Source organism: Drosophila virilis, chromosome 3 (genome assembly GCF_030788295.1).
Source record: "Drosophila virilis strain 15010-1051.87 chromosome 3, Dvir_AGI_RSII-ME, whole genome shotgun sequence".
Lineage (NCBI taxonomy): Eukaryota > Metazoa > Arthropoda > Insecta > Diptera > Drosophilidae > Drosophila > Drosophila virilis.
Genome location: NC_091545.1, coordinates 4,769,322 through 4,783,563, shown reverse-complemented (window position 1 = coordinate 4,783,563; position 14,242 = coordinate 4,769,322). Strand labels below are relative to the sequence as shown.

The 14,242-nt window shown below is 43.8% G+C and overlaps 2 protein-coding genes across 5 annotated transcripts; both read left to right on the top strand.

Annotated features, from left to right (window-relative positions):
• The first annotated feature begins 83 nt into the window (after positions 1-83).
• On the top strand, positions 84-3,906 carry mthl9 (methuselah-like 9). Of its 4 annotated transcripts, none has more exons than XM_070208282.1 (8): positions 84-201; positions 1,071-1,815; positions 1,874-2,065; positions 2,127-2,360; positions 3,029-3,185; positions 3,258-3,461; positions 3,521-3,600; positions 3,696-3,906. In XM_070208282.1, exons 2-8 carry the CDS (start codon positions 1,164-1,166, stop codon positions 3,728-3,730), a joined length of 1,554 nt encoding a protein of 517 aa, XP_070064383.1. In that variant the 5' UTR covers positions 84-201; positions 1,071-1,163; the 3' UTR covers positions 3,731-3,906. The 4 variants fall into 4 exon arrangements, with proteins under 4 accessions (XP_070064383.1, XP_015030937.1, XP_070064384.1 ...); XM_015175451.3 differs by having other exon boundaries at positions 87-201; positions 1,056-1,815; XM_070208283.1 differs by having other exon boundaries at positions 88-377.
• A 258-nt stretch (positions 3,907-4,164) lies between these two features.
• On the top strand, positions 4,165-8,929 carry mthl8 (methuselah-like 8). The gene is made up of 7 exons (XM_002046416.4): positions 4,165-5,406; positions 6,174-6,931; positions 7,003-7,159; positions 7,662-7,853; positions 7,922-8,140; positions 8,202-8,565; positions 8,624-8,929. The coding sequence occupies exons 2-7, from the start codon at positions 6,401-6,403 to the stop codon at positions 8,667-8,669; spliced, it is 1,509 nt and encodes a 502-aa protein (XP_002046452.1). The 5' UTR covers positions 4,165-5,406; positions 6,174-6,400; the 3' UTR covers positions 8,670-8,929.
• The last annotated feature ends 5,313 nt before the right edge of the window (positions 8,930-14,242 follow it).

Below are 14,242 nucleotides of genomic sequence, written 5' to 3'. Positions count from 1 at the left end.
AATCGAATCGACTGTGGGCCCTCTGCAGCTGTGGCTGTGCTTGGGCTCTGCTGGCTGGCTGACTGGCTGGCTGACTGGCTGGCTAATCGGTTAGTCTGTTTTTTATTCTTGGCCCGGCATGGTGCGTTGACGTTTCTGCCGCGGTTTGCCGGTTTCGTTAAGCGAGAAAGTCAACAGCAACAAAAATCAACGCATCAAAAAGTTCGCTGCACTCCTCAAGCTCCTGTCCCCCCTCTCTCGCGCGTTCACATCGTTCCATTATTGTCGTTGTTGTCGCAATCATATAGCCGTTTTTAGCCGTCGCTGTCGCCGTCGCCGTCAGCGTCGACGTCAGCGTCTGCGTCAGCTTTGTCGCTGTCCGTTTTGATTGTTGTGTGGTGTGTTTATTTGTGTTGCTGTGTGTGTGTGTGTGCGTGTGTGTGTGTGTGTCTACGCGCGTATAAAAGCCCAAAACTGAGCATCAGCGACAGATATTTTATATCGAAACGATCGCATTTATTTATTTATTTAATTCTCGCGCTGCGTCGACGCCGCTGTCGCTGTCGCTGCCGCTGCCCGCGCAGCCGACGCTGTGACGTCACGCGCACAACATAAAGATTTGAGCCGAAAAGAATTACCACACCTCAGGCAATGCGAATACAGTGAAAACTCTGCAAGAAGAACTAACAAAATTGCAAAGGCTCTTAGTAAAATAAATAGTTACATTTTTAAACTGTGATTTATTTGCTTGATGGACAGTTCGCTTTTTTTTATAAATTATAAATTGTCGTATCTTGTTAATTATCAAAAAATAATTGAAAAAACGAATGTTTGTTCGTAATGATAGCCCACTCTAAAACATGAAATCTAGCTGCGTATATCTGAAAAGACAGGTTTGATAAGAAAATTGTGAGAATAAGCGAGCTGCACACTTTGTCTTTTGCTAGGTTATGTTGTAAACATATTATAAATAACGGTGTAATAGAAGCTTGCTGCGAAATGTAACTGCACAAAAAGCTCAGCTTTATCTGGTGCTTGTCGCTTGAGCTCTTGTGCAGTTATATTTCTAACTGTAGCTTTTATTTAAGCAGCTGCGTCAATTCGCCTTAAAGAGCTTTCACTGTAGCAGCTCTTTTGCAAGACGCAGCGTGTTTAATTGAGGAATTAGCGCAAGATCGGGCAAAATGTGGGCGGTGCTCGTGTGGTTCGCCGTAATTGGAACAACAACAACAACAACTGCGACTACAACAACAACGTCTGCCCCCGCGAAAGGGGGGTTTCCGTGCGCCTATGCGGACACGGTTAACATAACGGACGGTCTGCGACTGAAGGATGGCTCCTACTCGTACGCGGGCGTCCTGGTGCCGCCGGAGCTGGTGGCCGAATATAGCTTCAAGGTCATTGACGGCGTGGAGTACCGTGCGCCGAAGCATCTGAGGGGATGTGTTTGCCAGCTGAAGCCGTGCATTACGTTCTGCTGTCCGCCGGATTTGGTGTTCAATGCGCAGAGCTGGAACTGCACGAAGCCGGCGCAGGCGCGTCAGATTAGCCACGTTGAGCTGAGCTATAGCAACCGGAGCGTGGCCCAGGTGAAGATCCTGGAGCACTTTGTGGTGCGCACCGAGCTGGGCTGCCGGAACAAGTTCGTGGACACCAAGCACGACACCTTCTGGCAGTGGGATCTGCAGGCGAACGGCAGCCTGCTGCGCGACGGACGCCTGTGGAGCACGGACGAGTACTGCTTCACGCCGCTGGAGCACAACAAGGCCTGGGAGCTGACGCCGCTCAACTGCGAGCGCTTCCAGCGCGGCTATCGCGTCTGGATCTATGCCATATGTGAGCGGTTGCCGCTGGAGGAGGCTCTTCAATTCCATGCTAATCACGTCTCTTGCAGGCAGCATCATCGCCATACTCATCAACATATTCATACTCTCCCTGCTGAGCTCCATCAACGAGGCACGGCGCAGTCATTACGGCCAGCTGATCATCTACTATCTGCTCTCGGCCATTGCCGGCTACTCGCTCCTGGTCTACCTGACCCTGAAGAATCCCATGAATCTGTCCCACGAGGCCTGCCGCAACATAGGTTAGTCCTCTCGTGATCTAAACCCAACTCTTGTACTTAATTGTGTTCCTTTTCCCCGCAGGTTTCTTGACCTACTTCTGCATCATGTTGTCCTTCGTCTATTTGGCCATGTTGAGTCTGGACTTTTTGCTCAAGTTCCGCCTGAAACCCGTCAAGACCTGGCTGCGCACCTTGTGCTTCTTTATAGCCCTCGGCTGTGTCGTCGCGCTGCGTTTTCTGGTCTCCTTCGCGCAGGACTCCGATCTGCCCAAGCACCTGAAGCCGGGCATTGGCGAGGACTACTGCTGGTTCGATGGTGCGTACAATATATCAATATATTATATATCATATTTGTACTCCTTGCAAGTTTTCAATGAATTTTTGTCAGGCTTAAGAAATCCTCGAACAATCCTCGAGAAATTCTGTATGAGTTATCCTTTTTTTATTATAGGAAACCTATAAAGTCTTTCCGTCTGCCTTTAAGCGGACTTTGCTCTCATTTTCCGCCTTCTAGTTGCATCTTTTTGCTAGGAATAAATATATCATATATTATATAGCTCTCATGGGCTTTATCGGACTGAATTTTTATATCAACAACCTTTTTCCATGAGGACAGCTTGGTCCAGAGTTGAATACCTTTGCTTGTTTTTATAGAAATGTTAAGGACACTTTTCAACATCGGACTTCTATATAATGTAGCCCCTATCTCAACGATCGATAGAAATTTGAATTCAAATAGTTGCCGAAGGAATATTCGTTCATAAATAAGATATTTCAAGAGATAGTTAGCTAGTTTCCCAAGATATGTTTTCCTATAACTCAGCAGTTAAAAGGTAGATTCCATATAAAATAAGAGCGAATTTATAATAGGTTCCATATGATCCATTCGATATTTACCGAGATCAGAGCAAATCAAACCCTTTCAACATTGTCACTTTGCCGAGTCCAACTCTTGTAACTAATTTTCCTCGAATTGCCTTTCAGTGCGCTTGTGGGGCATCCTGATCTATTATTATGTGCCCATTGTCCTGCTGCTGATCTTCAGCATCTGCTGCTGCCTGAAGGCCTACTTTGCCATCTTTGAGCTACCGGCGGATACGCAATATGTGCTCGGCACCGAGCTGCGGATCATGAAGACTCAGTAGGTAGCCCCCCCTCCGGTAGGCCCAACTGCAGGCTTAACTAATTTGGATGCTTTTCCTTCAACCGTTAGCTTCTACGCCTTCTCCGTGTATTTGGTGGGCGTGTTCTCCGTTTGGGTGCGCGAAATGATCGTCTATATACTGGCCCGGGTGCGGGAGCACTTCTTCATCATCGATTTCTGGAGCGGCATTTGCATCTTGGTGCTGGCCGTGGCCGGGTTCATTTTGCTGCTGGGCAAGAATATGCACGTCAAGACCTGGTGGTCCATCAATGTGTAAGTATAGAATCAAGATTCCAGTATTATCTGATTGATAAGCTCCGTTTTATTCGCAGCGAATCGAGTCAGACAGATCTGAGCATTATAAACGCACGTGTCTACAAATTCGACGAGAAGGGCGATCTTAAGAATCCAGGTGAGTAGCTGCCCGCCAGGTGTTTCTCTCTTTCTATATATATGGCTAATTATTTTTATATATGGTTAATTATTCACTCGTGCCTATATCTGCAGATTCACCTTATAGACCGACGGTGACATCACTTTAACTGGACGCTGGATTCATGATTCACGGCTCGTATTCATGATTCATCAGGGTATTTGCTCAGCTTGGTTATGAGTCATTTGAATCAATGATAGCAAATAATATTACGCATTAAGCATTATTAAGACTTGTTATACTTACTTACAATTAACGATTAAATATCGGTTTTTATTCTCGAAATTGTGCGAAATTGTGCATAAGTTTGTGTTTTTGATCTTAACTCAAACTTTGTTCACGATATTTTGTAAATTTTTATTATTTTCATTTTCTTTATGATTATTATTATAACTATTATTATTAATATTAATATTATTATTATTATTATTATTATTATTATTATTATTATTATTATTATTATTATTATAATTTTTATTATTATTATTATTATTATTATTACCATACATTTTGCTATTATTATCATAGTTATTATTACTATTATTATAATTAATATTCTATATTATATACAGATTTAGGATTCGAGCTCGGATTCTTATTGTCCGATTTAATTACTAGTCCGCCTATAATACAGCTATGATCTGTACGCCATACTTCCGAAAAACACTTCCCGCATATTTGCATTAGTGAGTTTGAACCAGCAATCTGCTTTTTCCGTTACTTGAGGAACTGGACTGGCTCATCAGGCTCAAGGTTTATTTAATTATTATAATTAGTATATAATATCGCTATGAACTAGAAGCCTTCATCTTTCCACTAGCCAGTTTGAACCAGCAACTTCTCTTATGTAACTCCGCTCCGCATTATTCTTATATTTATTATAATAATTTTGTCATATTGTAGCTATAATCTATAAGTATTTCGTTCGAACGGCACTCACAACGTCCTTGACCTTCGGCCTTGGTCAGTTTGAACCGGCAACCAGCCTGAATAACTGAATCACATAGAAAGTCCATTAACCACACAACCTTGACTGGCTTATAAATACTTCAATACGATTTAATATGCCATCAAAAATCCCATCAATGAATTCGAAATCAATTCGTATCAATGTCAAAAGTAAACATTGAAGAGACACATATTAAATATGTGCAGAAATCAGTCAAACTTTGCCCTTTGACTGTTTTTATAATTAACTTGTTTTTCTATTTTCCCAGACCCCTTATTAGCTCTGGTAATTTTCTTTTCCGCCCAACATTTAGCATACTAAACCTTTATGGAGCAATAATAAAGCGCGCAAGGATTCGCTAGCCCATGAATTATTTGTTTGAACACATTTCACCGCTGCAAACAGGTGACCAGCCCCCACGTACAAAGGCAGCAAAACAATAATGAAGGAAACACCCTCCCCCACCATCCTCTCCATGTCTATTTGAGGGGGGTTCGGTGGGGCTAATCGGAGGGCGGCTCGGATCGGATGGCTCGGATAGCTGACCAAGTCAAGTGGCACGCGGCAAATGTTCTGTTAATGACGCAATTGAGTGCTGTCCGGCCCGGCCTGCCTCCGTCGGTCTCCGTTCCGTTGACGAGCTAACGACGACGCGGTCTTTTATATAGATATAGACTCAATATCTTATTATGGTAGGCCGGCATGTTTATACACTTGGTAGCTGAAGGGGAGAACTCAACGAATTGCGAATACGCTGCGCACAAATGGCAAATAAGGCTTTGAATATATGTTAAGGATAAGGACTATGGAAAGGGTTGCAAGTGCTGGAAGTCGGGGTGAGTTCTCCATTCTTATTGTTATATTTGTTAAGAGTAGGAGAAAGTTTTAACTTATATATGAATCAGCAATTTTAGATAGAATCTAAGCACAGTTCATTTGGCTAAATGTTTTTATTTTTATTTGCTTAATATTATTATAGATATAAAATATATCCTCTATAGACTTAAAAACTTACAAATTAAGCTAAGTATATTAAAACATATGCTAGTCTAGGTAAGAACCAAGCAACTTATTGTCCGGTTCAGGCCCAACAAATTTGGAGATCATTACGACTGATTAGCTCTAAAATTGACAGCATTAAGTCGCCTCTCTGGTTGTTTGTTTTTGGAACCGATTAAAGCCTGGGTAGAAGCTGTTTCTATTAGAAAGCATTACGATTTCCTAAGGAAGCCTTCTGCGTTTAAATTAAGTTTTCTTTCAAGGCTTAACAAGAATTTGAGTTCTGCACGCAAACCAGTTCCAGTTCAATTGAACGACACAAGAGTGAGCCCGAGGAGTGTTGGAAAACGTTGTCATTGCCTAACCAGTTGTAGAGTAGTCGCCAGTTCAAATTGCTGCGCCTTAATTTTGTTCACAGTTTTAGCTGCTTTTTGGTTGTTGTAAACAAATCGCTGCCATAAAACAACAACACCAACAAGAACAGGAAGAGGCACAGTTCCAACAACAACAACAATAAGAAGAACAAGAAAATTTTGTAGGTGTGTGCGAGCCTAAAAGTTGAATTTCGTTTCGATTCCATGCGATTCTCGTTTTGTGGGAGCAGCCAGCGCAGTTTGAGTTGAACCTGTGCCAGGTGCGGATGAACCATTTCCGGCGGACAGTTCCAATTGATCTCGACGTCATTGTGGTCGGTGCATTGGGTTCTATTTCGGTTTACCGTGTTTTGATTTCTATTTTGGAAACGCCTTTGATTATTTGGCAATTGCCGTGAGATAAACACACAACAGACAAGTAAATAAACAGTGCATGGACTGGATTTGAGGCACGAGCATGTCTCTGGCCATGTCCACGTCGCAGTTCTGGCTGATTGGCTGGCAGCTGCTGCTGATTGCGGCTGGCTATCCGGAGGAGGCGCGTCATCCGTGCGCCTTCATCGACACGGCCAACATAACGGGCGGCTACAACATGGGCAACTTGGGCGGCAGCCTGAACGGCTCCTACGTGTACAACTGGACGGTCATACCCAAGGAGCTGGTCACCGCCTACGACTTTGTCATCGAGAATGGCATCCGTGTGCCGGCGGCGCGGCATCTGCGCGCCTGCGTCTGCAAGCTGCGTCCCTGCGTGCGCTTCTGCTGCCCGGCTGGACAGCTCTACGAGCTGCAGCGTCGCCGCTGCGTGGCTCCCACTGGGGACGGGCCACAGCCGCCCGGGCACAGTCACATGACCGTGGAGCTGCACAACGGTTCCCGGCTGAGCATCGAGCTGCGCGCCCGGTTCAGCGTGCACGTGGAGACGCCCTGCGATCATATGCGTGCCCTGACCAAGGATTCCGTCTACCTCAACTGGACGCTGCACGAGGTGCGACTCCCAACCATGAACCAATCATGAGATTTAACTCTCCTTCTCTCCCTCCACTCTCTCTCCCGCAGAACGGTTCGATTACCCATCGGGAGCATCTGTTCACCAAGCACTATTGCTTCACCCCGCTCCGCGTCGGGAACAGCAGCTGGAACTGGCAGCCCCTCGCCTGTGCCCCGGAGAAGCTACACTTTGCGCTCGGCGTCCGCGAGTGGACCTATGCAATATGTATGTTCCATAATATCATATATCTAACATTTAATTGATCCCCCCTCCCACCACCACGCATAATCATAAAAACAAATACTAAAGGCGAGTGGCTGCGGAAAAAAGAAAACAGAAAAAGCCGAGTGCCAATAAAAATAATCGCCAGCTTTTCACGAATCGATCCAATATATATTCCCGATCATTAGCCGGATTATTTATAATTGCCGCGAAGACTTCAAGGGAATTACGAATCAGCGGCATTTGCACTCAAGAAAGATTGGGAAATATTTACATACAAGAAAAGGTTTCTTCTAATTGATTGACTGACTGATTGATCTTCGATCTTCGAAATTTTAATATCAATAACTAGGCTAATGGAAGTTCGAGCTGGAAAAGATAATAATAAGATATGAATGGACATTTAAAGTCAACTTAGGGTATCCCATACTCGGGCACTTCCTACTAGATCGCTCTCTCTCTTTCTTCCTTTTCTCTCACTCGATCTCTCTTTCTCTCCCGCCAGGCCTTCTGATCTGCATTATATCCATGTTCATCGTGCTGATCGTGCACCTGATGTGCTCAGGTATGCGCAATAGTTTCTACGGCGTGGCGATCAAGGCCTACACGACGTGTGTTATCTTTGGCTACGCTCTGCTGGCACACCTGACACTGCATGATCCCGCAAATCTGTCGGCGGCCGCGTGTCGCGTAATACGTAAGTGCGAACGTGGCAGAAATAAGAAGAGTCTGATCGATTGATTGATTGATTGATTGATCTTTTAGCTAGCCTGGCGCTGCTCTTTCTGGTGCTGTCCTTCTACATACTGAGCTTTATATCCTTTAAGCTTTACGTGAGCTTTCATGGCGTGGTCTTCACCAAGCTCATGTTCTGGCTGATCTTCGGGCCGATCGTGCTCATCGCCGTAGGCTGGTCTGTGTTTGTGGGCTTCAGCTATTACGGCGCCAAGCTTGTCTTTGGTGGCGACACCTGTTGGTTCGATCGTGAGTTATGCCAAGAGCTCAGCTGCAGATCGCAAGGACTAATCGTGTCATCTCTTTCTAGCGCGCAATTGGAGCATCATGATCTATTTCTTTGCGCCCATTTTCGTGGCCTGCGCGATCAGCGGCTTCTTCTATTTGCTCACGCTGATACGCATCTGCGACGACCCGGACTTGGATGCAGAGAAGAGCTTTGAGTCCTTGGAGAGGAATCGCCTGAAGTCCTTCTGGAAGTTCTTCACCTACACGGCGCTCACCTATTTCGTTTGTGTGTGCTCCTTTGCGGTCAATTATTATCGGGAGGAGCGATCGCATTTGAACTACGCCGTCTGCTTCGGCACGGCCTTTCACGGTTTTGCGGCGCTTTATGCGCTCATCGGAAAGAATCAACAGATTCAGCACTTTCTGCGGAGGATCGATGAGAACAAGTGAGCTCCCGATTTATATATCCTATATTTTTTTTGTATATATCCCAATTCCTTAAAGCGACGAGGACACCTGTGAGAACTCTGTGCCCATGTCCATATACTGAATGTGTCAGCCTTATGTATGTATATTTTCCACGCAGTTTGGTAGCCACTGTACAGTTGTGCGTGCGCTGTGCGCATTAGTCAGGACACAAACCGCCCGACTAAAGCAGCGCAGCTTTCGACGCAGCTGTGACACGCACCAAAAGCAGCTTTCGTTTTGTTGTTGTTTAGTTGGAAACTCTTTTGAAAAGCCCAAAGGAAAATATTCTAAAACAGTGTTGAAAACTGTTTTGATCAAATAAATTTTGCTTGTAAACATAAACAGTAAATGTGTTAGGTCTTATTTTTAAGTACTTAACTAAGCTGTTGATAGAAGTTAGACATATTTTTGCTATTCTTATTGTTCAGATACTTTAAAAGGCGTCTAAAAAAGAAAACTTAAAGTTTTTGCTTAAAAAAATATTTAACTTAAAGCTTAGTACATAAATATTAAGCATACATGCAGTTAAAAGCGATAGAAGAAATAGAAAAGTGTGGAAAGAGAAAAAAAAGATTTAAAAATGTACAAAATCAGAAAACAGTTTTTAGCTTAGAACATTAAGTTAAAACAGTTTGTTTTAAGAGCAAAGTATATTATTTTGTAGTTTATTTAAATGTAAGATCTTAGCAAAAGCAAGAAAGTCCCAAAGAATCGCAGCCTAGGCTTTAAGCGAAAGGCACAAATCATTGTAAAATATCTGAAGAGCTTTAAGTGCACGTAGCTTAAAGCACATATCTAAAGAGTATGGCTTGATATTAACAGTTCAGATATTAGATAAGTTAACTTAAGAAATAGTTTGCATAATTGAAAATTTGCACATAAGCAACATTTAATATCAATTTAGATGACTGCACCTTATATAGCTAAACATGCAACAGATTTCAACAGGATGCCAGAATCGGGGCAGTTGAATTAACCAGGCTTAAAGTGTTTTTCGAGCCGAGCCCCGCCCCCCTCCTTGGACACGTAAACAAACAGGAATACAAATACACGAATTTTGTAGCCAGGCTCATTCGCAACGGGAGTTTGGCATCCCGAGCAAGCCCCGAAAAGTATACACAATACATAACGTAATTTACACAACAAAAGCAAACTCTGCCGCTGGCCAGAGCAACTAGCTCGAGAGCTCCACAAAGCGCCCAGCCGCCTCTCAGATGCGACCCTACCCCTCCCCCTCCCCCTCCCCCTCCACCCCTCCATCTAGCAGCGAGCAGCTGAAGTTGCCACTAAAGTTGCACGTGGAGGCGGGAGCAACGGGAGTTGCAGGCGCTGCTGTGCTGCGTGGACCGTGGCCGAGAGTTTACAGCTAGCTATGCAGCCCGGCCCTACTCTCTCCGCCGTGCCCACGCTAAGCCCCCTTAGCTAGCAAGCCCAGCATATAATAAGTGCACGCCGATTTTGTTTGACATCAGAGGTCAATGGCCGCCTGCCAGAGCGAGAGAGTCGGAGAGATCGAGCGAAGGAGAGGGAAGCAGCCGCAAGGGAGCCCGTCGCCTGCATTCAGTTGTAGCAGCAGCGACGTCGACAGCGGCAGCGACAGCGGCAGCATCCAATCAGCCGCCCACTGACGCTCAGTTTGGCTGTCAAGCGCAAGGAATCAAGTGGAAAGTGAAACGAGAGCGCAACAACAGAACCAACGGAACCCTCGCTTCCCCACTCCGCGCTGGCATCCCTTTGGCCCGACGGCCACGTGGCTGCGCTTTGGTGCTCTTTTGATGTGGCCTCGCCCTCGGCCGCAGCCCAGCCCCAGCCCCAGCCCCAACCTCATGCCTCATTCCTCGTTTCGTTTCATCAGCTACGAGAGGACTTCGGCTCCGATGCTTTTCGGCTGGGCATACAGCAGCAGCGACGCTCGTGCCGACAGCTGCGCGCTGTCTACACACACACACACACACACACGCTGCACACTTGGATCGATAAAACGTAGTAAAAATTCGTAGTATTGGAAGCTGGAAAAGGCGGCGCATTTACGACGCATCTGCATCCCGACCGAACCAAAAAGGCAGCGGCATTTTGTTCGTGGCCTGACGTGCGCACTGGAAATTCATGCGAGGTAGGACATGTTTGGCGCGCTTTCACAGTACGCCTGTGTGTGTTAGTGTGTGTGTGTGTGTGAGAGAGTGAGTGTGAGAGTGTGTGTAGCTTGTGGAGTTGCCGCAAAATGCTGTTTTACAGTTTGAAAGGCAGAGGCACAGCAGCAGCTCATAGTAAATGCATATATCTGTGCTTGTGTGTGTGTGTGTGTGTGTGTGTGTGTGTGTGCTCTGCTTCTAATATTGCCAGCGGTTGGCACAGACCGCGCCCCGTTTATCTGTTGTTGGAGCACCTGCAGCTGCAGCTCGGCCCCGCCCGCTGCAGGCAGCGCTCGATGGCATCAGGACATGAAAATTAATTACTAAATGACTTTATGCTTTTTAATGGCTTGCCTCGCAGTTAAAGGATATTAGACAAGCCATTAAGTTGGCCCAGCTAGCCCCAGCTCGATGCTAACTGCTCTGCCACGCCCCATCAACGCCTCGAGTGCTCGTTTTGCTGGCTTTGATTGGAAATTTTTAGCTTGTCTTCTCTCCCGTTATTTTTTGTTCGGTTTGTCAACTGAGCTTTGCCCAGAGGCAATACGAGAGGGGAGGGGGCAGCACGAAAAACCGCAGAAGAACTTCAAATTAAAGTGCGGTTCAGTTAGAGTTAGTTTTATTGTGATATATTAACATTGGCTTTCAGTGTTAACGGCGTGCACTTTGATTTCGGTTTGAAAATTCTGGAAGTTCTCATGGGAATATGTTATCAAGTGTTTACACTCCAAATGGAAACTTTCCTTTAGTTTCACTTGCTTTTGTGCAGCATTCGTAAACGTTCTAACTCGCAAGAGCCTTTTTAATGTATATTCTTTGCTTTAAGCTACATTCGTAAACGTTTTGCTTTGCGAGATGTTCTCGTGCGAGCCTTTGTATTTTACTTTCTCTCTTTTCTGCTGCATTCGTAAACGTTTTATAGGTTTCTTTCTCTCTTTCCCTTACTCTCTTGACCCCTTTGCTGTTGCATACGTAAACGTTCTTCACAGTATTGTGCTATATAATTCGAACTTAACTGATATTTGACTTGTAAGTGAATGTTATGTGTCACAAAATGTTCCCCTTGGGAAACAGAACTAGCCGTGTATTTGTTATAGCTTTTAATGTAATCACAGTTCCGGTCGATTTCACATCGTGGGAAGCAGCAGTCCGTGGGTCAAGTCCGTCCGTTCGTTCGTCCGTCCGTCCGCCTGTCAGTTGTCCCCGTTTCCGGTCACATCTATGGCTAATGACTTGTTTAGCACCGTGTGTTAAAGTTTCTACCGGCTGGGTGATTGAAATGCCGGGCACGCAGCACAAATCAAATGCCATAAATAACTTATAATTAAGCATTTCGAAAAATTTACAACTCAAATAATTTATGTTACCCAAATGTTCAACGAGCAATTGACCAGAATTCTCTATAACTAAAAAATGCGCTGCGACTCTTTATTATTTATGAATTGAGACAACAAAAGCAAACGAAACGAAGCGCAGGTTCGAGTTGTCCGTACGTGGGACGTGGGCTCAAAGCACACCGGAGAAAATTAAACAACAAATAAGCCAAGTCAAGATGCGTGTGTGTGTGCGCGTGTTTAATAATAAGTCAAAAAACAATGAAGCCACAGTGAAGTGACAAGTGGCCCAAGGGGAAACGTGGGGCAATCATAAATTCATTCATGAAAACGCAGCTCGTCTTTTTTTCTTTTTCTTTCAATTATTTGTCTTTGTAGTTGATTGAAAACGGGCAACAGTTGACTTAGCCCGCCCCCTCTACACTCAAACGAAAAAAAAAAGCGATAGCTACTCCGATCCTCAGCACGTAATCAGTTGTTACTCTACTACTCATAAAGTGTTCTGATACCCTCTAAAAATATGCTACTTGTCAGAGTATTAGTGAGCTTTTGTGCGAAAAGCTCTGTCCGCTCTAAATAGCTTCGTTGTGCTTTAATCTTTTGGCTAGCCAGCGTCTGTGTGACGTGTGCGTGAGAGCACACACTCGCACTTTGTGCAGTTCCTTAAAACTTGTATTTCTTTTTTAAACTTTCAAAGTTATGACTTCTAATAATAATTCAAATAAATCATGTAATTGAAGCTTTCAGTTTCAATAATAATTTCACTCGACAAATAAGCTTTAAATCTTGGCTAGTAGCATACCCATTAATGTACATAAATGCCAACCGTTTACAGGGTATTCAAAATTGTTTTCACCTTTACACTTGTCGCTCTTGCGCGTTTTTTATCTATTTCTTTTCAAGTGGTTTCGTCTTTGGCTTCGGCTTGTGGTCGGGTTTGTTTTTGTTTTGAATTGGGGGAGGGGGGCTTAGGTTTTGGGCACACACGTGTGCTCCCATTTCTCACCTTCAATGACACCTTGCCATAATAATCATGAAAATTATATATGTCTTTGGTTTTCTTTGCGCACAATTTCTTTTCACAAGTCATAGATATATATATATTTTATTTATTTATTTCCTTTGAGTTGCTGCTTATGATTTGTTGTGGTTGCTGTTTGTCTTCTCATCTGCTGTTGTTGTTTATTTTCAGATTTTTTTTTTCTCTGCGCATGCTTTTTCTCGTAAATTGCTGAAACGTTGCGCTTGTTCAATTTGCGCTACAGAGCTGAGGCGCCTTTCTAACTCTCCAATCAGTTGATGATATCAGAAGGAATCTGATCTACATGAGAGTAAGTATAGTAGAGCTGGGTCGGTTCGGGTCAAATTTTGATTTTCATATTTTTGTTGCCAGAGGTATTCCCCAAACTCATCTAAATATATTAACTTTACTAATGAATCGTATTTTGTTCCACAAATTTGTTGAACTCATCGATTTTTAGTTTATATAATTGCCAATTGATAGTAGGGATTTATACGAATTCAAAAAGGTATAATATTTCAAAATCAGACAATTTTAACCTGAGATATTCAAAATAAATTATCATAAAAGTGTTCATTTTCGACCCGACCCCGATTTTGAGAAAAAACGTGATGTAACCTCTTGCTTTTTGGTCGATTTGGGCCAAAATTAAGATTTTAATTCTTTTGATGCCAATCGATAGTACTGATCCTTACGAGTCCAAAATGGTATAAAATTCCAAAATCTGAAATTATTTAGCCGAGATATGCCAAAAAATCTTAAAACAAAAGGTTGAATTTACAAACGAATCGTTTTGGTCCACAACTTTTTTTTACAAATCCACTTTTAATATTTTTAAAAACGAAATTTGGTTCTGATAATTGGGAGTAAAATTCTTCTTGTTTGTTTAATTCTCAATTCTTAAGAAAGCATCTTTTAAATAAGCTAAATAATATATACATTATACCCTTTCAGACTCGCCCTGGTCAGCAGCTGGTAATCAAAACATGTTCATACTGCAAACTAACAGAGTGTTAATTTGTGAGTGACTTTCAGCTGACGAAATAACCGGCGCCCAGAAAATAAGCGAGCGATCATAACGCGAGTGGGAACGGTGCGACACATTGCTTAGCATGCGCACACACACCCACACAAACACGTGAATGCGCAGAGATGAGCCCAAGCCTGA

What these genes read in the sequence shown, in the direction of transcription:
- mthl9 (XM_070208282.1), top strand. Translation starts at nt 1,164, where the DNA reads ATGTGGGCGGTGCTCGTGTGGTTCGCCGTAATTGGAACAACAACAACA. An exon ending in GGACTACTGCTGGTTCGATG is followed by an intron (nt 2,361 to 3,028) that starts GTGCGTACAATA and finishes ATTGCCTTTCAG; the next exon opens with TGCGCTTGTGGGGCATCCTG. An exon ending in CTGCGGATCATGAAGACTCA is followed by an intron (nt 3,186 to 3,257) that starts GTAGGTAGCCCC and finishes TTCAACCGTTAG; the next exon opens with CTTCTACGCCTTCTCCGTGT.
- mthl8 (XM_002046416.4), top strand. Translation starts at nt 6,401, where the DNA reads ATGTCTCTGGCCATGTCCACGTCGCAGTTCTGGCTGATTGGCTGGCAG. An exon ending in GGCCGCGTGTCGCGTAATAC is followed by an intron (nt 7,854 to 7,921) that starts GTAAGTGCGAAC and finishes TTGATCTTTTAG; the next exon opens with CTAGCCTGGCGCTGCTCTTT. An exon ending in CGACACCTGTTGGTTCGATC is followed by an intron (nt 8,141 to 8,201) that starts GTGAGTTATGCC and finishes ATCTCTTTCTAG; the next exon opens with CGCGCAATTGGAGCATCATG.